The 24208-nt window shown below is 42.3% G+C and overlaps 1 protein-coding gene across 1 annotated transcript in view; it reads right to left on the bottom strand.

The window, feature by feature from the left end:
* The window catches only part of LOC143907447 (uncharacterized), a 95690-nt gene extending 71729 nt beyond the window's left edge, over positions 1-23961 (bottom strand). The window contains exon 1 of the mRNA XM_077424260.1: positions 20839-23961. Coding sequence (XP_077280386.1) covers positions 20839-21027 — 189 coding nt within the window. The 5' untranslated portion in view covers positions 21028-23961. The remainder of the gene's footprint in view (positions 1-20838) is intronic.
* Between the last annotated feature and the right edge of the window lie 247 nt (positions 23962-24208).

The following is a 24208-nucleotide window of genomic DNA, read 5'->3' as shown; positions in this document are numbered from 1 at the left end:
CCTTAAGATAGTCTTCGGGGATGGTTTGTCTGCGTACATTACGATTTTCTATGTACGTCAGTGGAACAGTGCTGATGGCCATTTGGTGGCTTGCGACGGTGTTTCACTCACTTTAAATAAGTTAGGAGTGAACACAATACCCAGTCCATATGCTGAATCCTGTTCTTAAAAGTTAGAGAAAGAATATATTTTCCCTCGCTTTTGGATTGTATGCGTACCTAATATAGGCATTTGCATTATGGCTTGAGTAATGGAGCCCATTGGCGTCATCGTAGCAAAGTTGATGTGCGCTAATCTAAAAGATTTCGTTTGGGCAAGGACTCCAGATGTACTGCGAATGAATTCGATGTTAATCGCAGTGTTTGTTGGAGAAGAAGGGAAATCGGCTGATGTGATTCCTGCGTCAAAATCTAAATTCTTAGCTTCACCGCGCCTCAATCCAAGAGGTCGAAAACAGGTTTTTGCGAAAAAGGGAAATTGTGGAGTCCACAGGACGTAACAATAATATGCATTAAAAAAATATAGCACAAACTTACATCCATAAAATATACAATTTTCGTAAATTTTTGCATTCACAAAGGTCATCAATATTTTGCGACAAAATAATCCCTCCCAATAAATCTAAAATTTCCAAGTCTGTACACGAATTTCTCAACTGCATTATATAATTGCGTCTGCATCTAGATCTTCTGTCATGCCGGGCAAAAGTCAGATACGCATTCGTCGAGTTTCTTGCAGTATTTTGCAAACAAATTTAAATGTTATAAACGTCATTCTAAGGTCCAAACGTTCTAGACCTTTTAGTTTTTTGACGTACGAGAGGCCTTTTTTAGTTCCTTGAATATGAAAATATTGCAGTATATTTGAGTACTTAAGCTTCAGAGAAGCTGTTTGGCAGAAACAATATTCCGCACTCCCACACACAACTCGCAATTGATTTGTAAATCGGTATCTGAATAACCTCAGCCGGACATCGGCCGTTAGAAATTTGTTTATAAATTCTATCAGTAAAAATGAAGAGGACACCGCAATGGTTAAATCGTCCTTGTCGCTCATCATGGTATGGAGAGTACTTGCAGTTAATTTTTTTTAACAAATTTTGTTTAACGAAATAAATTTTCGTTAGGATTTTTATGAAGGATCAAATCTGATCTGATGTACCAATAAGCATTACACCATCTAGCTATGTGAAAGTTGTAAGTAAGCTCTTCTTAAATATTAGTCTAAACATTTGGTTTTAAAGTGTACACGAGTGTACATTTTAAGGGTGGAAAAAATAATTTTGATGTGCTGTCTGGGCTGGATTTGAAGGGTCTTGTCAGCACTTGGCAAATTAAATTTACGCATAGAATCTATGTTGACGCACTGACTAATATTGACGTTGATTAATTAATTAATACTGACATTGATACTGATATTCAATTAATGAATACTACCTACATTGAGCTTTGACCAAATGCAGGTGTTGGTTAGCCCAAGTATAGGGTTAAACCAGACAAGAACTATTAAAGTTAATGACAATAGGTTAATATGGTGGATTTTGTCATGGGATGTGTCAGGTTTCCATTTCAACGATTTTGGTTTATAAGCTGTTTCTCATCCGGGATGTAGATTTTAATTTTGGTAAAATTCAATGGTAATAAGTTCTACGTGTGAGCATCACCGCTTATTGTACAATTTTGGTTTTCGCCTATTTATGGCGAGCTAGATATAGATATCGATTTTTACGGCTGCTTATTGGTGAGTCTTGTTGTAAAGCCCTCATCTTTCTTATTTTTAGGGGGTGCAAGCTATCGCTTCTTCCAGTAATAAATCATCCGTTTTTTTATTATTGCCAATTTCTCTTTTATTAGAGACGGCGACAGTCTTTGATTTTTGGTCTGTCTCGCGACCTTGTTTTGTTAATAGACAAAACATCCCAGATAACAAAATGCCCGCAAAGTGAGCTCACGACGCGTGCACGTCGTGCAAATAATTTACACGGCGTGCACTCACGGTGCTAGACAGATGTGTCCTCAAATGATGCTCATATGACTCGCACGCGTGAGTGCCACATGCATGCGGGTCATATGAGCATCAATTGCTCTCACCTTGTACCCTACTTTTTAATATAAATCTAATATATGTACTATTACAGTTATAAAAACGTTAAATTAAAGAAGACCAAATATATATTTATTTATAAACATTCTTATTTTAAAATTTGCACACACGTGAGTGCCGCATGCGTGCGGCTCATATGAGCATCAATTGCTCTCACATATATTATACATACATATATATGCTCTCAAGATATACGCTCTCTCATACATTTTATAAAGTTGAAACTCAATGAAATCATATCTCGATACGACAGCAATTAAAACCGACAAGTTTAAAGGATTCCGCACCAAACCACGGATAAATAGATCCCGGTCAAATTGGCTAAAAAAATTTAGTATGATGTAGTTTATGACGTCCTGATGAAAAGTGACTATGAGCACTAAGTCCAAAAATGGACAGTTTTCGAGTTACAGAGCGTCAAACATCGGAAAAATGGGTTCATCAGCTCATGGTAGTCCTTAATGTGTGCGGTCATGTTGGTGTGTGTGTGTGTGTGTGTGTGTGTGTGTGTGTGTGTGTGCGTGTGTGTGTGTGTGTGCGTGTGCGTGTGCGTGTGCGTGTGCGTGTGCGTGTGCGTGTGCGTGTGCGTGTGCGTGTGCGTGTGCGTGTGCGTGTGCGTGTGCGTGTGCGTGTGCGTGTGCGTGTGCGTGTGCGTGTGCGTGTGCGTGTGCGTGTGCGTGTGCGTGTGCGTGTGCGTGTGCGTGTGCGTGTGCGTGTGCGTGTGCGTGTGCGTGTGCGTGTGCGTGTGCGTGTGCGTGTGCGTGTGCGTGTGCGTGTGCGTGTGCGTGTGCGTGTGCGTGTGCGTGTGCGTGTGCGTGTGCGTGTGCGTGTGCGTGTGCGTGTGCGTGTGCGTGTGCGTGTGCGTGTGCGTGTGCGTGTGCGTGTGCGTGTGCGTGTGCGTGTGCGTGTGCGTGTGCGTGTGCGTGTGCGTGTGCGTGTGCGTGTGCGTGTGCGTGTGCGTGTGCGTGTGCGTGTGTGTGTGTGTGTGTGTGTGTGTGAGTAGGTGTAAATAGAGTCCCTTTATAAAGGGACTTTAGGTGTAAATAATATCACGTGCGCGCGCGCAAACACACACACACACACACACACACACGCGCGCGCGCGCGCGCGCACAGGCACACACCAACATGACCGCACACATTAAGGACTACCATGAGCCGATGAACCCATTTTTCCGATGTTTAAATATTTAAATATATATATTTAATATTTAATATTTAATATATATATATATATATATATATATTTATATATAAATAATCCTAGTAACCTCGCGCAACTGGCGTTGATCGATTAGCTCGATCCTCCTCCTTACGACGGCGACGAGGGGCGAATGGCAAGGCGCGAACAGGCGTGAGACCGCGCGAGCGGAATAAGCGTCCCGTTGAGATATAGGCTGCAGTCCATTTAATGCTATAAATGCTTGGAATTCTCTTCTCTTTTCTTTCAGTGAAGAAAGAAGAAAACAAAGAACGCTTCGAAGCATTTGTAACATATCAAATGGATTGCAGCCATAATCGACCGGCCGGTCGCGCGCGGACACGCGAGATTTTTAAAATTCACACCGCCAGACGGATAGGCAAGGCTCGATGAGAATAAGCCAGGAAGGCGTGGATGGCCCGTGAAGGCAGAAATGGGTACACGGGAACTATTATTTAAGCACTCGGATACAGAGCACGCGGAGCACGCGAAATGTTACCGCGAGAACTTTCGGATCACGAAGGACGACAAATGACAATCCAGCCGCTGCTGTCGAGCGAGTCACGTTGGCGGGCGAACAATGAAAGCATGCGGGGTCGCTTAGGCGTGATTATCACACCGTGCATGCACGAACGCATCATGCTCGCTTCACGAAGTGATTTTGGCATACGTATGTACCCGAATTTATACGTATTTGTAACGTTTTTGCCATTTTATCTGATATTTAAATATTATTTTTATATGTAGTGCGATCTTTTACGATCAATATTATAATTCATCATCAATTATATATTAATCGTAAAAGATCGCACTATGTCATCATGTGTGTGTTTAATATGCCATCACGTGTGTGTAATCACTACCCATAGTTCTATACGCGCACGTATGCCAAAATCACTTCGTGAAGCGAGCATGATGCGTTCGTGCATGCACGGTGTGCTAATCACGCCGTGAAGGTAATATGACCCCGCACGAATTGTTATCTGGGATAGTTTTATATCTTTATTGTCGGTTCAAAACGAGCACGAGCAATTCTTGGACTTGTATTTCGTATTCGGTAAGCACTTGCTGGGATTTTGGTTAATGAGAGTAATTAAATTGTAATTGCTTTTTTTTAAAAACAAATAACAATAATATATTTTCTACACAAAGTACAGGATTACAACGGATTATAACGGATTATGGATAACGCCCCGATTGCATCATCTTGCTTCACTCGCGATTTTCTAATGAAAAACGATTTATTTCCGAAAAATATTCACTTTCGGATGTTAATTAGCTTACAATAAAGCCTGCAGATAACGGTCGCGGCCGGATACTATCTCCTCCTCGTCGGATGTCGAACGATTATTCGCGATTACTTTGGATCTCGCAACTGCTCGTAACACGCGATGTTGACCCGGCGATGGTTGAACAGGAAATAGAAAAATCAATGTAATAAAATTTTTATTAAATTTTTCTTGAATTTAAGAGCTCTTTGGTGCGCCGCGTCACCAGATTTATCATCGTGGATCTGGCAAAGTTGATAAAAACGTAGTCGCATATGCCTTTATCTGTTTGGATTTCGTCATCTAAAAGTTTCCTCTCGATTTCTCGATCTTTTAGTTATGTAAGTGTTTTTTTTTTTATGAAGTTTGACTTCAATGGAGCATTTGGGTTAGTCTTTTGCATTGTTATGTTTATCACAACATCATTTATCATATTGAATACAATGAATATCAGAGCATCAGCTTTAGTCAGATTCATGTACTTATGAGGTCTTACTCTTGGAATAGTGACTAAGTACATTATATAATTTGAACTTTTTATTTTATCAAACCCATCTAGTGTTGCTTCTGTAACATTCAGTTTATTGAGAAACATATTAAAATTGCTATCTTCTATCATGCCACCCCAACCTACACTAAGTCCTAAAGCAGAAACCATTTTATTTCGCATCATGTCTTTAGCCAGTTCTATAGATGTGTGCACAGCAACTCTAGGATATGAGTACCTTCCATCACTGATATTATCGTCTGACTTAGGAAAATATATTGTTATTTTATTGTCATGACTTGTTTTGAAAGTCTTGCTTTGGCCCTTCAAATCTTTACGAAATCCGTTTCCTTTTTCCATCAATATTAATTCATTTCTGGAAAAGGGAAATTGTCGAGTCCACATGACGTAACTCTTACTTTGGCTGTGTTTTTATGGCGTCGACATAATAAACGCATAATCTTTCATCACTGAGTTTGAGCGTTACTGAGGTAGGAGGAACATTTAAAAAACGATATATAGCAGCGAACAGATTCGTACAGAAACGATAGGTTTTAAATAATTGCGTTTGTTATGTTCATTCCGCGTAACTTTTGTTCTTGGTTTTCTCTACATTATTCAACCATTCTGGAACTATTGGTACGTATTGTGTGACATTACACCTATGTGGTATTATATGTTTTATGCAACATTACAATTTTTCTGTATACATCCTGTTGCGATACGTGAAAAATATTTTCATTGATAAAATATAAAGCATCTCCACTATTAAAAACAATGCATAAGAGCAAAAGGTAACTGGATCGCTGCTGCACCCCACATTATTAACAATTTAGGAACAAAAGTTTAAAAAAATTAATACATTTTTTACCGTATTTTTCTATTAATGCTGGAATTTTAATGTGAGCTGGGCGAAGTACTAGATCAGCATACATTCGCAGATTTTTCAAATAATCCACGAACTTCAAGTAGTAATTATTTATTACAGGAACTATTATTGCCTTTATTTGAAGTTGAGTATTGCTGACCTAGAATTTGATACGTATTTTTTGTAACCTAATATGGTCATATAAAAGAGTTCAAAAAAGTAATAGCATATACAATTACGTGATCTAGCATTAAATGGTATATATATATCTATGATAATTTCTTCCCTGATATCTCACTCAGTTACAAAACCTTTTCGATAGACTGCTATGAGAAGATTTTCAAGAATCGACCATTGCATTAGGGCGTTCGTGAAAACGTTTTCTCTCGGCGATAATCTATATGAGAGTACAACATTTTAATACTTTTTTTGTAACTTATACGAATGTACCAACGTGTTGCCAACATGTATTTACAAATTTTATCTTGTAATAGATTAAGAATGCGCTGGGATATAAAGGCTTATTTGATACATCTATTTAAGTATGACAGATTTTGCAATACTTTTAATAAATGTTTTTCTACTCTCTTAACAGTGGTATTTATTTAATTTATGATACAATCCTCTATCAATAATATTAATTAAAATGTTCGTTCCTATTTTATTGTTTTGATGTATTGTTACGTCCAAACCCCGGGATTTTTATATGTTTATGAATGTTATGTCCAAACCCCAGAATTCAGGTAAAACTGGGAAGCGCGAAGGAAAGGCTAACCAGAGGGGTGTGGATATTGAAGGACAGTAACAGGTACTTACCTTGGGTGCATTCCGTTTCATGGATGATGCACATAATGCATCATTTGTCCTTGTTTAACATTTGGTGAACAACATGGATAAATGATACATATTGCGCATTATGCATGAAACGGAATGCATATCCTTTATCTCTCGCAGGTACACGCACTGAGGCGCGTGCCGCGAGTCGAACGCACGGTCGGCGGCTCAGGATGGGTCAACGTCCATAAGGACGCTAAGACACCTTCCGTGAGCGGTGCGATCGTCGGTTTCTTTTTAGGTCAAAGATTTTACTCCCTATTACCTAGGATCGGATCGTGTGCGATTTGATGGGGTACGAAACTGAGGGCAAGGTCTTAGCTTAATAAATAAATGGAGATTTCTTTAGATTAACATAAGTATTTACTATTTATTAGACATAAAAAAGTATTTATTGAATATATAAATATAACATTGTAAACTAAACTTTTCTTGTAATATAAAAATTGAATTTAATTATATTAACAGTTCTTAACATTCTATGTGGATTCGGGAAGAGTTGCGTAGGTACGTTTTACAAAAGTTTCTATGGATTTAAAACGCGCGGTAATCTTGTTAAAATTTAATTCTGGCGCGGGTGGATTTTCTGTTGTATTCTCGGTTAAGTCTATGACAAGTGTGGACGCGGTCAGGTTGATTGTCTCGATGGCAGATGGGTTGGTGCTTTCTATCGTTGGAGCGGAATGTAGTTTGTTTATCCTGCGCAGTTCGGCCAAGGCGTCTTCGGAGATGAATCTCCCGGAGAGGACGGATGTTATTACGGGAGAACGGTTTAGCCAATTCTGGTATTGCAGAATGCGCGTTCTCGTCGTTTCTTCCCTGCTCTATTTTTCCATATCATCTAGGAAAAGGATTCTTAATTACCCCAAGCGGATAATCGTTAAAGCAATTAAGGGGAAAAATAACTATAAGGAGGAAACAGCGGATTGACAGGAGATCCTGAGCGAATATCGGTAGGATAATGAGGATTCGCAGTTATCTTGAGCGAATAACGCTAAGCTAAATAAGCGGGAGAATTGATAATCGCTAGGACCAAAAGGATTCTTAATTACTTTGAGCGAATAATGCTAAAGTAATTAAGCGGGAGAATTGAGAATTGACGAGAGTTCCTGAGCGAATATCGCTGGGACAAGGTGGTTGAGCATTCTCTGAGCAAATAATGCTTAAAGAATTACAGCAGGGTTGTATGGAGAATTGCTGGAGGTAAAAGAGTGCCTTGAGGATGTTATTGCTAAGACAAGAGATCCGACAATTACTCTGAGCGAATAATGCTACAGCAATTTCGAGAGGACTTGTTGAAATCTTGAGCGGAGAACGCTACGATTGTTCGTGACAGGAATGGAATGGTTATAGTTTTATAATGTGACTTATAGTTTAATAATTACTCCGTATATATATAGAGATTTGACGACGGCGGTAATTAACAAACTGATGACGATGACGCTTTCAACGAAACCATCTTTACACCTGGAGATAATGCAGAAGGAGAACAACCACCCGTTAGAGTAAATTTTGTAAATTCTCGAGAATCACTATTGCGACGAAAAGATAATCTGGTTATATTTATCAAAATGAACAGAACTGCTTTCGACGATGGAGCGAAAGAACTCGAAGAAAACGACTTACTTCCACACTATGATCACTTACGGAAAAAGGGTAATTTGTGATGCTTGCGAAACTAGAGATTAATACTGAATTTATTAATTCAATCGGGTTTGATACAATCTCCACAAGTTATAAGCATAAGGAATACAAGTTTTGCTTGATTATTAATATTAGACTTACTATTATCGCTGGCTTTTATGGAAAGAGCGCCTCCTAATGCGTCAATAGACCCTCGAGAATCGGAAGGGTCCAACCTCGTCACTCAGCTGGAGCAGTTTTCGAGTAGTGGTTCGACAATTAATAAAGACAAATGCGTAATAAACTTCGTGCGTAAAATAAAAGACAAAAAGGGCCTCGCTCCGGCTGAGTACGTATTTTTATAGTGACCGATTTGAATGCTGGCTGAATTTTTCGTGTCCTGATTTGCTAATGAGCGAATAGAGATGGTAATTATGGGAGGCTTCTACGGCAGTAGCTAAAGAATATATACTTCCGGCTTCAGGTACAAATCCGGTGGTCGGGGGTGCGCGTTCCCCGCGGGGGGGAACGCCATAAGAGATGGGCGAGGGGGGTCCGAGACGGGCAGCTGATGGGGGGGAATCAGGAGTGGGGGAAGTTGACTTCTGGCCTCGGGTACTCTCAAAGGGGGGCAGGAAGGGGGGGGAGGAAGAGGTGCCGCGTTACCGACGGCAGCGTCGTGGACCGCGGCGGGGCGCGCACTGTCCGCGCGCGTCGTCGCGCGCCTCTTCGTCCTCGCGGGCCGGACGCGGTCATCCGGTCCCCCCCGACGGCGAAAATCGCGAGTCGTCCTCCCGCGAGGGAGAGCGTCGATCGCGTTATCGACTGCGCAGGGAAATCGAACGTTTTTTTTTTTTTTTTCGAAAGAGGAGCGAACGCGTTTGAACTCGTTCGAGCGTGTTCAAGGTCGTTCGTCATTCGACGCATCGCGCTCGAACACGTTCAAGGTCGTTCTTTTCGCGGGAACCCGATCACCCATTTTTGTTCCTCGTTTCAATCTGTCTTCTCGCGCATCGCGGATGACGCACTCGCGGTGATCGTGGAGTAAGCGGATCGTATTGAGATACGTATGGGTACGGATCTGGAAGGAGGGGGAAAAGAAAGAGAGAGAACACGCAAATGAGATTTCCGCGTGCGAGCGGTTTTTTTATTGAATGTGACAAATGAAAAAATACACACGTCGACGTGTGTATTACATTTGTGTGTATGTATGTATATATATATAATATGTTCGTCGTGACACTAGGGTCTGAAACAGAGTGCGGCAATTTCGCAATCGATGATGTTGTTCGGATCGAAATGTTCGCTGTTCCGTATCGCGTTCTTGACCGCGGTTCCCGTCTTGCAATAGTTCTTACACGCGTCGCGGGTTATCTCCCGATAGCGGGAATACTTCGCGTCGACCTCCTCGGTTGCGGAGCTCAGCCCCGATACGACGCGATCGACGCAAAACTGGAAATCGTACAGCAGGTACACGGTGGCGAGCGACATCGCCAGACGAGTCGCGTTGGGTAGCTCCATACGCAAGATCGGCAGGTTGTTTATCGATCCGAATCGCAGCGTCAAGTCTCCGATCGATATCGGCGCGGGGGAGCGGGTTCCGGGCTCGACGAAGCTGGATTGCAGACTCTCCAACACGTCGCGTTTGCGCTCGACCAGTCCTTTCCACACATTGACCGTCATACAGATCTTATTTTTACCTTGCTTGTCTTTCAAGGCGATCTCCACGTACGAAGGCGAGGGCGTACCGTACCACGGCGACTTGATCGTGATACCGATGGTCAAGTGTTTGTAGCCAGTCGTCGTCAGCGGATAACGCGTCGCCAGGACGCGCACCGGAGTCATGACGATGACATCGCGAATAACGTCGTTGGGTGCTGAGAGCTTGGAACGCGACGTCCGACGATGATAATCGTGATCGCGGCGATCGTCCGTCGATTTGACGCGGCGTCTCTTGCCGTTTTCGTTCGCCTCCAATTCCGTCTCGCGAGGAGAGAGATCCCTCGGCGCGGGTCGATTGGTCAGCGTCGAGAACATTTTCTCCGCACTATGGTATATCGTTCGTTGTTCTGTTCTTTCCAACGCGTCGTATTTGGCTGACGATGCGGCACTGAAGCTTTGGGCGCGGCGCACATCGGTATATAAGTGCACAAAGAGTTCTTACTTATGTGTCGCGCGATGTGTGGCGTGGTGTGGTGTGGTGTGGTGCGGGGATCAGCGCGGTTCCCCTACCCTTTTGGTTGGAAAGCCGAACGCCGTCTTCGTCGTCGTCGTCCGAATTGCCCGTCGGTGACGTTAAATCGCTGACGCGCACGAATCGATCGAGAAGATCGCGCAACTGTTTCAACAAATCGTCCTTAGGGCAGACGATATTCAGTATCCGCAGATCGAATTTTCCAGCCGCCGTGACGGTTTTCGTAAATTCGTTGAATCTGTAGTACTGCGTCCGAGTGGTGAAGTACAGATTGCCGTCGATGTATCGGAAGATCGACGTCACGCCGATCGGTATTCCGGGAAACGTCGCCTCGAGAGGCATAAATCTGACAACTCTGTGATGGTCACATTCGTTTATCTCGCCCACCGAGTTGCCGTTGAACAGCACGAAAGAACGTCCTCTGTGGGTGTTCACCGCTCCGCTGATCTTCGTCTTTGCGGGAAATTCGAGTTCCTGCAGGGTTTTCGGCCAATTTGGCCGCAGAGTAAGTTCCGGATATTGAACCAAGTACACCAAATTATCCGCGAACACCACGACATCGCCGGACGGCGATTGATAGGCGGCGGTCACGCGCGTGTAATTGTCGTGAAGAAAGCTCATGTGATTTGACAGGGCCAGAGGTCCGTTGTACGTGCTACCGTCCAGATCGAACGACCAAACGTAATGCCTGTACGAGATAAACATTCGATTTTCCACGATCAATATCGCGTTCACGCGATCAAGGGCGCACAGATCCGGCGACGGCGGTGGCGGCGGTGGCGCCGGCGTCTGCGGGGGATCGTTCGCCAGTTTTTCGCCGTACAAACGTTGAATGTCGACGATTTCGTATCTGTCGAGCTTGACCGGGTATTGCTTGTCGGGCGTGAACGCGAACATCACCGAAGTCCTGCGCTTGTTGTGCAGCAATCCGAGAGAGTGACCGATCTTGTGCGTCAGCGTGTAATGAAGGGAGAACTTATCCGAGGGATTCCTACTGACGAAAATGTGCCACGGCTCGTCTCCGTCGACGTGCACCTCGGAGACGAAACTCGGCCTCTCGTCCATCGGGAGAGACGCATGGGCGAGCACGCCGTCGGGGCCGTCGAATTTGTCCGTGCAATTTGGGCCGTTCACCTCGACGTTCATGTTATCGTGATGCAAGCGTCGCCAAGATATCACAATGTCGGGATTCAATCTGGAGCGTTCGAACGTCAATGCCGAATGCTGCGACCACATGTCGAACGCGGCCTGCGCCGTGCTCAACTCGCTCTCGGTGGCTAGGTAAAAATCCCACGTCAGGTGCGTCTTCGGCCATTTCGATAGACTCGCTCTCGTTCCGTGCCTGAGGATATCTCGGAAACCGCATTGCGATTTACCCATCATCTCCAGCGTTTTGTCGTCGAGCGTTCCATTGCCGGGCAGATCGTAGTACTTCTGAAAATCCTCGATGGCTTTGCGAAGAATGTCGTATCGTCTCTGAGCCGGAACCGCGTCCACATCTTTGGTCAGGTATCCGTATTTCTGCAGGTAATCGAACGCGAGCTCGTAATTTTCCTTGGTGACATTGACGCATCTCACGGCGTTGAGACACGCGGTCAACGCGATTACGCGCGCGAGCCACATCGTCGAGAGCGAGAGAGAGAGAGAGACGGTGGAACCGCGATGACGGCGCGTTGCGGTTTGAGCGCGATCGCGACGAGCGGACCGGACGCGCGATGTTTTTTCGCGAGGACGCTCGTTGTCGATAGCGCGGACAGGTGGCGGCGGGGGTCTCGGGTGGGAAGAAAATGCGTCAAATCCGGCGGACGAGTCAGTTTGACGAAACGCGTGTTTTTCCTCGATGCAAAAATCCTATCTTTATCGTAGATTACTCGCACCGCAATGTTCTCCTTTTGTCGATGCGCTTTCTGGGCGCGGACAGGTGGCGGCGGGGGTCTCGGGTGGGAAAAATGCGTCAAATCCGGCGGACGAGTCGGTTTGATAAAACGCATTTTTTTCTCGATGCAAAAAATGCTATTCTTAGTATATTTTTTCACCGCAATATCCCCTTTTCACTGTATATAAAGAACGTGAGACTAGACCTGGGTGTAGTCCATCTGCATCGGTTATCACACGTTCTTATATACGGATAGTGCTTGAAATGGAGAAACTCGACGACATTAGAACCGCGTGTGAATTACTTCAAATTCACGCAGCATCCCTCACGAGAGTAGCGGAGGAATTTCGCGAAGCGATAAGACAGCTGCAGCTGCGGCTGCAGTGCATTTTTCTGAGAACGTACCGCCATGCCTGCAGTTGGCGGTGCGCAATGACAAGGAATCCCTCGTATTGGATAGAACGTAAGTAGATTTGTCGAATACAAATATGAACAGTTTTTATATTCATTAACGATATGTAATAATTATATTTGATAATTTTATTCAATAATTATGTTAAAATTTATGGTAGAACCCTCGTCGCCTCGCTTGCGAGAAAGTCGCGCAACCAGATACGGGTCTTTGTGTCGAAGATGCGCGCGCTGCACAGGGATATAGTGCGTTTAGCGTCGTCGACAAGCGAGGAGCCGTCGGATGTGGGACGGAGGACGGTGCGCGAGAGAGAGAGGGACGAGGACGGTGACGAGGGGCGTCGCGCCGACAACATTGAGGACGACGTGATAGACATCGAGGACGTTCCGGAGGGTATGCCCTCCTCAAAGAAATGAATGAAAACCGAATAAACATAATAAATATGAACAATTATATGTATAAAAAAATGTATAATACTATTAAGAGGAATAAAATAAAATAAAAGTTTCATTATTTATAAAAGTGTCATTTATATTTATACAATACACGTAAGATAAAATAAAATATATTTGAAAACAATACGTAAGAAAAAAATAGAAAAAATAAAAGAAAAAAAACATTATTAGAACAACTCGCGTTATCGCTCGGGTCATTCGCGCTGAAGCGTCTCCGCGTTATTGCTCCTTCCCGTCTCGCTCTCTCGTCAATCGTTCGCCGTTTCTCTGTTTGTTCAGTTAAGAGGTACTGCGACCGGCCATTCTTACGCACTCGGCGGCACGCAATGTTTCTCGCGACCGGCCATTTTTGCGCACTCGGTAGCTCGTAATGTACACTGTGGAACAGGCGCGTGTGAAGAGGAACGACATCGTTCGTTGATCTTTTTTTTTTTTCATTCTTTCGTTTATTTAACTCAATATAGACGGATACACATTGAATAAAAAATGATTAAATACAATACAGATAGATGAATGCAACGTAGAGAAAAAAAACGAGTAATACGAAAAAATACAAATATGTTATACGAGTAATACGATAAAAAAATACAATTGTGTTATACGAGTGATATAAAACAAAATACAATTATGTCAAACGAGTAATATAATTTTTTTACAAATCCACGGAGTCGATGCTGGACAGACATTCGCGTCGCTCGATCCACCAATCGCGCAGCTTCAGCACGTTCTCCATCGCGCAGCACCGTTGATGACGTCCGCAGCGAAACGCGCGATCGGGGCGAAGGAACTCCAGACGATCGACGTCGTCGTACTCGGCGTCGATGCTCGTGATCGTCGCGTCGAGGTCGCGAACGGCGTCGCCGAGAATCTCTCTCAGCCACGTCTTCTTCTCGAGACCCTTCACGTAGATTCGCACGCCACCAGCCACCTCCTCTCTCTCGCCCAGGTCGCCGCACACCGCGCGTCGAATTATCGTCCTCGCCAGACGATAGTCCGTGTCCCCGTCCTCCCAACGAAGGCCGTGATGGTTCGCCATCAGCCAGCTGGCCCTTGTTTTCTCAGCCCTCGTCAGCAGGTCCCAACTCATCGAGGCGCGAAACACGTGATGGGCGAGCACGGCCACCTCCTTCGCGAAGAATTTCTCGCCAACCACGAAGCCCTGCAGATCGACGAAGATCGTCGACGTCCTTCGTGTCGCTGCGGCCATCGTGCGTTGAAGCAAAACATATATAGCGAAGATGTGCTTAAACCGCTCGTTTCTGACTGTCTGAGGAACGACGGAAAGGATCCCGTCGAATTTATATGTTCCTCGCTCACCGGGGGAAATGGTTTTTCACAACCGCATTTTTCCGTCGGACGATTTTGCACGTTCGTCACTCGCACATTCCTCGTTTCCGGGAAATGGTTTTCCGCAACCGCATTTTCTGTTAGATAATTTTGCGCACCACGTTGGTCAGCGGACTGTACTCGATGACGCGATCGTGAACGATGAGACAAAAGGCGGTGGTTTTCGGCGGAACGTTTTCCCTGCATTCGAACTCGATGCGCACGTCCACGGTGCCGCTCTTCACCGATTCGTTCTGACGGGAACAGTCGATCACCACGAGCGGAGCCACCCGGCTTTCACGGCCCACGAATGCTTGGTCGTGCTCTGCAGCTCCGGCCATACGTAATTGTCCCAAGAGCGAAAGGCCACGCTCAGGAATCGTCCGCTGTCCAACGTTCGTAATAGCGACAGTTTAGTCACGTCGTTCAGCAACACGTGCGGCATACGCCATTGCACCTTCAGTAGCGTAATTTTAGGATCCTTGGTCGGATCTCTCGGCACGATCTTTTTCGGATCCACGACGCAATCGACGTCGCTACGAGCACGTATCAGGACGAGCTCCTGTTTCATGTTCAGCAACAGGCGTCTGAAGTCCTCAAAGAAACCCAGCAGATGAAAGAGCTACGCACAAATTAAAATCATGGGACGCGCTGTTCAGATTCGATTCGTTCGTCGGATAACTCCATCCGGCGTTCTGCAGTCTCCTGGCTCGTTCGACGGTCAGCGACACGTATTTTTTTATCGCAGTGGTTATTCCGACGTTTCTGTACCGATCACCGATTCATGAAAGTTCCTTCTTTCGATATAAAACATATCACTTTTGGCAAAAAGTCGTTTCATCATCGAACTACTTTAATAAAAAAATTGTACACATTCATCGGTATTAATTTTTACTATACGATAAAACCATTTTACGATAAATGGGATTGAGAGAACATGCGTATGAGAAGACGCGAGTAAGATCGAGAGAGAGAGAGAGAAAACGTAGGTGAGATAGAGCACATGGAAATAGGAAAAAAATTGACATCGACGCTTATTTCTATAATATATTTTGTATATATTTATTTTATAAGATAACTGTGGGTGCTATCTCCGTATTTATGATTTCAGCCCACGATTTGTATCGTGATCCAGTAACGTCCGAGGTGAACCTGTGAATTAATTTTAGATTCTTTTGGGGGCCCCGCGAGATGCGGGGCGACGTGCGGAGCACGTGTGCAAGGCGCCCGGAAGGTTATATTCCGGAGGCGCAATGCAGGGAGATTTATTCTCCAAACAGCTCTTTTAGCAGGGAGCGTCTTTGACGGCTGATCCGAGTGTATCTCTTCGGAATCAAGCCTTTGCCCGGAGTCCTGGGCATCCGCTTAGGCATAGTTGGCGGCGGACTCGGCGGATCGATCACCACCAGCGAGGGCGGCAAAGAGTACGTTTGTGTCTGTTGACACTTTGTCTTCGGCGAGGCTATCTTCTTTGGCGATGCTGTCTTCTTCGGCAAAGCCAACTCTGCCAAGCGATTCTTCCAAGTGCGAGGGCTCGGTAGGTCCGGTAAGTCGCAAGGAATCAAAGTCCACGCCGGGAAGGAGTCCACTTTCCCTTGCTGAAGTTGCGGCGGAAAAACGGTCTTCGGAAAGAACTCGACGATAGGCCAACCTCTTGGAGCGGGCGGTTGCCCGTAGCGAGGACAATCTCGCGTCTTCCTCTTCCGCGGCAGCTTGACGAGTGATGTACGCTGGAAGGGAATGCCCGGAGCTCGCTCTGTTACCAGAGGCCCGGGGATAGAACCGAAGGCCCGGGGCTCGCTCTGTTACCAGAGGCCCGGAGACACGCTTCGTTATGCAGAGTTATGCCTAAAAGGCTCCCTCTGTTCAGAGGCCCACTAGGAGCTCGCTCTGTAGTTCCGTAGGAACTGTTTTCTGGCCTTTTATCTCGCTTGGTAGCCGTTGTACAAAATAACTTCAAGTCGAGAAAGGCTCTGAAGTCCTCTCAGCGGGTGGTCTTCTTATTACTCCCCCGCGAAATCTGGCTCGCGCGAAACTGCATGAGCGTTGGCCGCCTAGCGACGGCGCGGCGAACCCGCTAGTGCGTGCGGCGGTTCGACCGTGCGGCGCGCCCGAGCGGCGGCTCGCCAAGCGTGTAGCGCTGCGGCGCGGTGCCCCGTGGCGCTGTGAGGATTCAGCCGCCACAATAACTTTTTATGAAAATATAAAAAAATATTATAAAAAAGTATTATAAATAGTAAGGTTTATTTTGATTCCAATCTTCAGGCTCCTCCTCATAGAGCTGGAGCCCGAAGAGACGCGTCAGGTCAAAAACATCCGCCACGTGGTAAATGGCCGCGATGTGTCGGCGGTACGACGTATCGTACCACAAATAATCGACGTCTTTTCGTCGCCACCGCCTCTCCGCTTGTGTCCACGCTTGTAGGTCTTTATTAACGTAGCCCTTTACACTGATTTAAGTTGAAATAACATGCTGAAAACACACATTATTAAATACTGTATATACTTTTAAAAATTATGTATGCTATTAATAATAATGAACATACTAACCTCCGGCGGGCAAAAGACCAGAGATGTCTTCCCATGTAACTGCATCTCCCACTGTATCGTATCTTATGTTACGTTCTGTCGTCCGTTTTTGGGTCAAAACATTTAAGTTATTTACCTGGGATTTGGATCAAGTTGTGTGATTAATCAAGGCCGAAAAGATAGCGAATTTTATAAGTTTTATAACGAGGATCAGACTTTTTAATTATTTCAAAATTAGGGAAATCAACCGTAAAATCCAAAGGAATTAATTTGTATGGAGTTAAGGTTTTTTTAATTTGAATTTTGGTTTCAACTTCCTTTAATTTTAAAAATAATGGAAAGGGGTCGTGATCAAATAGAATAGCTTGTTTAATAAGATATTTTAATTTTTTGATTTGGAATCTTTTGCCCCCTTTTCTGGGCATTCAGGAATCCTGTTGCCACGCTTTTGGCAGCGACAAGAATAATAGGAAATCTCCTGTTGCCACGCTTTTGGCAGCGACAAGAATAATAGGAAATCTCTTGTTGCCACGCTTTTGGCAGCGACAAGAATAATAGGAAATCTCCTGTTGCCACGCAGTTTGGCAGCGACAGTTAGTAGTGATGAAATCAAAAAGGTTTTGGATATGAAATTAGTTTCAAAATTAAAATTACCTTTATTCCGGAAAACTCGATTACAAATGTTAAATACGGTTTTTTAAAGTTCTTACTACGAGTTTAGATTTTGACAATAGAGTATCGACTACTCAAAACTCCGGACTTCGAATAACTACTGAATTAATCCTTCGCTCTTATTTATACTTAAATGGCGAGAACCTCCCCGCCTGAGTTTCCCACCATTTCATTGTCTTATCCTAAGGGAGGAGGAAGGTCTTATCACCAAGTGTAACTCGATTCCCTGTGAATCACGGCCAGAGAACTGTCTCCATGAGAAATCGGATAATTAATCGATATCGATTAGCATTCTTGGCTATTTAAAGACTTTAATATCAATTAGCACTTTTGGTTATTTAAAAGACTAAAATTTTGTTCACACGTAACACCTTCCCCCTTAAGTCATACGTGGTACGTTTGTTACCGCGTATGAACTATTAATAAAAGGAGAAAAATTTTTAAAATTTTATAAATGTATTTAATATGAAGAAATTTGTATAATATTGTGTAAAATATATGTATAATAATAATAACGTATAATAATGTGTAAAATATGTGTAATAATATTTAAATATGTATAATAATAACATATATAACATATAATAATGTGTACATAATATTTAAAATTGAATGTTAAGTAATATTTTCAAAGATAATATTGAATTTAACGAAATAATATGATATAATATAATGTAATATAGTATAATATAGTATGATATTGAACATTATATTCGAAATAATATGATATTTGGCATAACATAATTTCTAACATAATTTCTAAAATCCATAATATAATATGGTATAATATAGTATCTATATTAAAATCTATATCAATATCGTATACTATTTTTTTTTTTTTTTTTTTTTTTTTTTTTAATATTTTTTAATTATTTTTTTTAATTTCGAAATTTTTTTGTTGAAATTCCATAATTTCAAACTTTACTCTATTCCTGACGTATTCCTCGAGACAGTCTCGGCACTGGTGAGACGGCCTTAACCACATTAATTCTTGATTACAAAAGTAACAATTAACTTTTGTATCGATGTCAATTCCGTGTAAGGGTGAGCATATCGAATGCCATCCGGTCACTTCCTCAAAATTTCCAGGTTGGAATTCTCGATCGTAGCATTCTTCGCATATTCTCCTTCTCGGATCACTCCGCTCAACGTAAAGGATCTCGCCGTTATTTTCTGTGTTTAAGCACATGCATCTCATGTATATGTTATATACTTCTTTCCTTCCTTCACTGTAGCCTGCGTAGTCTGCTGGTAGGACTCCGTCGATCGGTCCATAGTACTTATTCTTCTCTTTCTCGCTTCTGTTGTCTGTCGGTCCTTTCATTTTCTATTATTTGTTTAAACTATTATTAATTATTTGACTCTAAAGAAAATTTACTTAAAAGAAAATTATTTACCACTGTTATTTATTTTCCTTAATTTTCTTTTATGATTTTAATTATAATTTCAATCTCGTTGAGCTTGCACTGAGTCTGAATTTGAACTGACTTACATTTACGGGTTGTCTCTCGGCTAGCCCTCTTATCTCTAGCGTAAACCGAAACTTGATCTTAAGAATTTAGAGTTTATTTTGTGTTTATAATCGCGGATATAGGCTTTGAGTTTCATTGTAGATAACTGTTTCATTTTTAATTTTTTTAATTTTAGTCTCGGGAGCAAAGCAAATAATTTTATTTATATGTTGTTGTGAATGTAATGTATTTGTTTCTAAATTTTCATTTTCTGTTATTATGTGTGTTAATGTTGCTTCTGGTAACTCTTGCTTCGGAGATATTTGATCTTTTTCTTTTAGTGTTGTTCCTCTTGCTAAATGTAACAGCAAATTCGTTACTGAGTCCCATAGCGCTCCAATTAAATATATTGACCATCCATAAATAGTATGAAGAGCATAGCCATGTATAATGGTATCCATTATTAATTTTATTGTTTGTATGCAGAAGTATAATCCAATTACTCCTGCACTTGCATTTCCGATGGATAAAAATGTTCCCCAACCGTAATTTTTTCCAATGAATTTTCATCCAAAAGGTGAGAAAGCGATATTCCTTGAGCTTCTACTGGTTCTCCCTTTACGCCACGCGCCATTGTGTTTAAAATTCCATTTCTTTCTGCTGGAAACATTATTTGGTCCCTTAAATTTTCTAGTTCATTATTTGTATAAATTCCGCTTGCTGCCAGGGGTCCAGGATCATTATATTGCCACGTAGGTTTATTGTTCGGTTTCATTATCGTTGGTGGTTTGCTGAATTCTAGAATTGGTGTTATTCGATACCATCCGTCATTTAAAAGGTACATTGTTGGAATTATACGACTACAAGTAGTTTGTGTTCCTGTTTTGAACAAAATGTGAGTTCTTGGGGCTAGAAAATAGCTTTCGTTTCCTTTAAGTACTGGTAATTGCTGATAACATTCTTGCGTATGTCGGTACTTTACGTCCACCGGAGTGCATTTAATTATATGTACAGCTTCTCCAGAGATCACTGCCATATATCCGGGTCCTTTCATAATTTGATATGCGAAATCGTCTGGAGCATGGATTGCTAGGGTCAGTGCGTTCTTCATTACTTGTCGTTCCAAATTACAGCGTTGTGTTAATACGTCTGTGTATAAGCGGTTCATTTGTGTGCGTATATGTTTTTCTACATAAACAAATTTTGAATTAATATAAGCAAAAATATCTAAATTTTCTACTGTTAATCGGCGCTTATGCGCGAAAGATTCTTCTTTTTTAATTTCTAAAATTACAAGTTTTGGATGCTCTGTTTTAATTAATGTGTATCCACAAAGAAGCTCTTCCCCCATTTGTGTTAACGCAAAAGTTACGTCTTTAGTTGACAAGGAATAAATTATTTGCAAATTTTTATCTACATCACTAATCATTTTATTAGCTTTTCCTTCGTATAAAATATCATAATGATTGAATTTACAATAATCATTGGGTATTGTTTCCCAAAAGGTATATTTTCCTTCAATATCTATACAATTTCCATCTGTTTCGTGCGCGACCGAGGTACCCTCGGGACACGAAGTATGCCGGGACCACCCTGTCCAGGGCGCGGGGCAAGAACCAAGGACGTAGCGAAAAGAGGGTTCATAAAACGCTCGCCGGGTTTTCTGACAAACACACTTTATTGCACATAGGGTATTTCTCGCATTCACGCACCCGAGCACCCGGAGCATTCGCGGGATGGCGGGACGGAAATCTTGAGTCGCTCCTTCTGTCTGCGTGGCTCGCGAAACGGAAATCTTGTAGAGCGGTAGATGACCGCCCTCGCGTCCGGAGATCTTGCTCGCGGTTAACGGATATCTTGTCGCGAAGCAGACGAGCGACCGCGGTCACGAGGTGCGAGATGCTCAGGCTTTCTTGTTGTCTCGGGTAAGCGATAGTGAGTTCGCTTTTTACACAATCACTATACGCTGTACCTTCACGATGATGGTCCGTGTTCACGAACGGCGCGGCACGACAAAATGGCCGCGAGAGAGGGGTCGATATCGGGATCGAGCTCCCTGCGCTGAGTTATTGAGAAGTGCTCGCTTGCACTTACGCTCGGTTATCACAACACTTGTTGCAATCACGATACCCGGGCTGACTGCAGGTGACGGTCTCGTTCGCCGTCTGTACGGTCTTGTAGATGAGGATCACGGTACCGCACGCGGTGATCACGTGATCTGTTTATGCTCGTTGCCCACTCGATTGCGGGCGACAACTCGTCAGTCTCGTCTGACGAGAGATATTGCGCGACGACTAAGGCCGCTCGCGACAACACTTGTACGCTCGAAACTCCCTCGCACAGGGCGTCTCGCGTTCCCCAGTACCGAACTCCTCGCAGTCGGAAAACGGCTCACTCTTCGCGGCACGAGCGAAAGAGCGATTCGAGATGTTCCACGCTGCGATCTCACGGATGCGGCTCGCGATGAAACTTGATTACGGACTTCACGCACTGGCGGTCGAGACCACTCCCGATAGGCACAATGTCGCGAACGCCCGGCTCGATGTGTCTCTTGTCGCGGCAGAGAACAGAAGAGAGCGCGGATCGATATCGATTATTCTTCGTCCCGCGAGGAGACCCTCGGCGGGGTATGGGCCTCACGAAGGGCGAATCACATCGATCCGCGATGTAACGCGTTGCGCGGTATACATATTTAGGAATACGCGTGCGCGTTTTGCAATCGCGCTGTCGAAACGGTAGCGCGATACTCGGGTGATCTCGGATAAAGTCGAGTCAAGCCCGAGGGTTGTTTGTGCTTGCGCCAGGGGCCATTACTTTCGCGACAGCGCCCTGCCACCTGATTTTACCTTAATCCTAAACATCATCTGAATATTGACAGGTTGTTCCTGTTTTTAAATGAATCTGATTTGTTTCTATATTAGTTACTGCTTGATGAGAATTTAAACTAATAGTTATTATTCCTTGCACAACTACATTTTGCCATGTCCCATAAAGATCTGAATATTGTGTTCCAAAACATTGTCCATCTGTTGTTACTGATTCTGCAAAAGTGATTGGTCGCGATGTCGTATGATTTACTTTTAGCCCATTGATTACATTGTTAACATTTATAATAAGTGTACCGGTTTTATGCATATTTTTACATTGATCTATTGTCGATTCAATAATATATTCCGCTTGCGCATTTGTTACAGTCGTTATGTGTGAGTGCATTCCGCAGTAATAAATTGTTCTTGAAATCAAAATTTTACATTGAATTACATTTATTGTATCGAATTTCGCAAGTTGTAATAATTAAATGTTAGTTTCCTCTATATGTGGTTCTATTAGTGGTATGTTGCATTCTTCGATCTCCAATAATGAGACAGTCGTCACATTGAAGTTTGACGTCCCACAGTCGTACCCGATGATTCCATAAATTGGTTGAATGTTGAGAAATAGGGTGATTATTGGGATTATCATCTTCATCGGAATCTTCTTCTTCAGCTGTATTAATTACAATGTAAGAAAAGATTTTGAATTACTATTATTCTAAAGTATAATTCTAAAGTATATTGTCTTTTAAGATTAAAAATGTTGCGGGTACACTTTTAATTTTATTTAAGTTTTCATTTTTCTGATTTTATTTGAATGAACAATTCTTGATTTTCCTTTAAAAAGGAGTTTAATATTACCATTTGGTAAAATATCTGTAATTATATGTGGGCCAGAATATTGGTCTCTTAATTTACCTTTCTTCGGTTCATTTAAAAGAAAAACTTGATCGTTTATTTGAAAAGTTTGTGGATTAATCTTTTTATTATAATAATATTTTGATTTTAATTTTGATGCAATCAAGCATTCTCGTGCCAATTCTTGTAAATCATGAATATTTGTCATTAACTGATATAAATAATCATCATATGTCTTTTCTTTTCCAATATCGTTAACAATTTCACTGGATGGTTGTCTGGCTGTTTTTCCAAATACCAACTCATATGGAGTATATCCAGTTGATTCATGAGTGCTTGTATTATATGAAAAGGTAGCATATTCTAAATAAATCATCCCATTCTGTAAATTTATTTACGTATTGTTTTAAATATTCTACTAATATTAAATGTGACCTTTCCAAAGCTCCATTTGCTTGTGGGTAAAAGGCAGTTGTTCTATATTGTTTAATTTTAAATTGTTTGGTAAATTTTTTCATTAAATTACTCATAAAATTTGTGCCTTGATCTGTCAAAATTATTTTAGGTGCTCCAAAAATGCAAATAAAATATTTTAATAATGCATCAGCTACTTGAACTGCAGTTATTGATTTTAGAGGAATAGCAAGAGAAAATTTTGTGAGATGATCTTGGATTGTTAGGATATAAGAATTTCCTTTGGTGGTTTCAGGTAATGGTCCAACTATGTCCATTGATATCTTTTCAAATGACGAAAATGGTGTGTCCGTGATTAACATGGGCTGTTTAGTTTTAACTCTTACTAATTTTTTAATTTGACATTGCAAACACTGACTTATATAATTTTGAATATCAGCTTTTATATTTCCCCAATAAAAATTTTGTCTAATTCGATTATAAGTTTTGGTTATTCCTTTGTGTCCCCCGATTTTCGATGAATGAGCCTCTTCAATAATATCTTTCCTTTTTTGAATTTCCGGAATTATTACTATCCCATGGCATATAATTAATTTGATTGAAATTCCAAGCAATGTTTTTCGAATTTGATTTAAAATTTCCTCCCATTGAATATTATCTATTTCTTTTGTTTTTGCAATATTTATTATTTTAATTAAGTTTTCTTTTATTACTTCTCTTAATTTAAATGTAAATTAAATTAATGTTTCTCTACTCATCTGTTCTTTAACATCTTCTTTACAAATTAAAATCAAATGAATTTTATTTCCCCTTCTAATGATTTCA

Source organism: Temnothorax americanus, unplaced genomic scaffold, assembly GCF_048541705.1.
Source record: "Temnothorax americanus isolate GAGA-0224 unplaced genomic scaffold, ASM4854170v1 Scaffold80, whole genome shotgun sequence".
NCBI lineage: Eukaryota > Metazoa > Arthropoda > Insecta > Hymenoptera > Formicidae > Temnothorax > Temnothorax americanus.
This window is presented reverse-complemented; position numbering and strand designations above follow the sequence as displayed.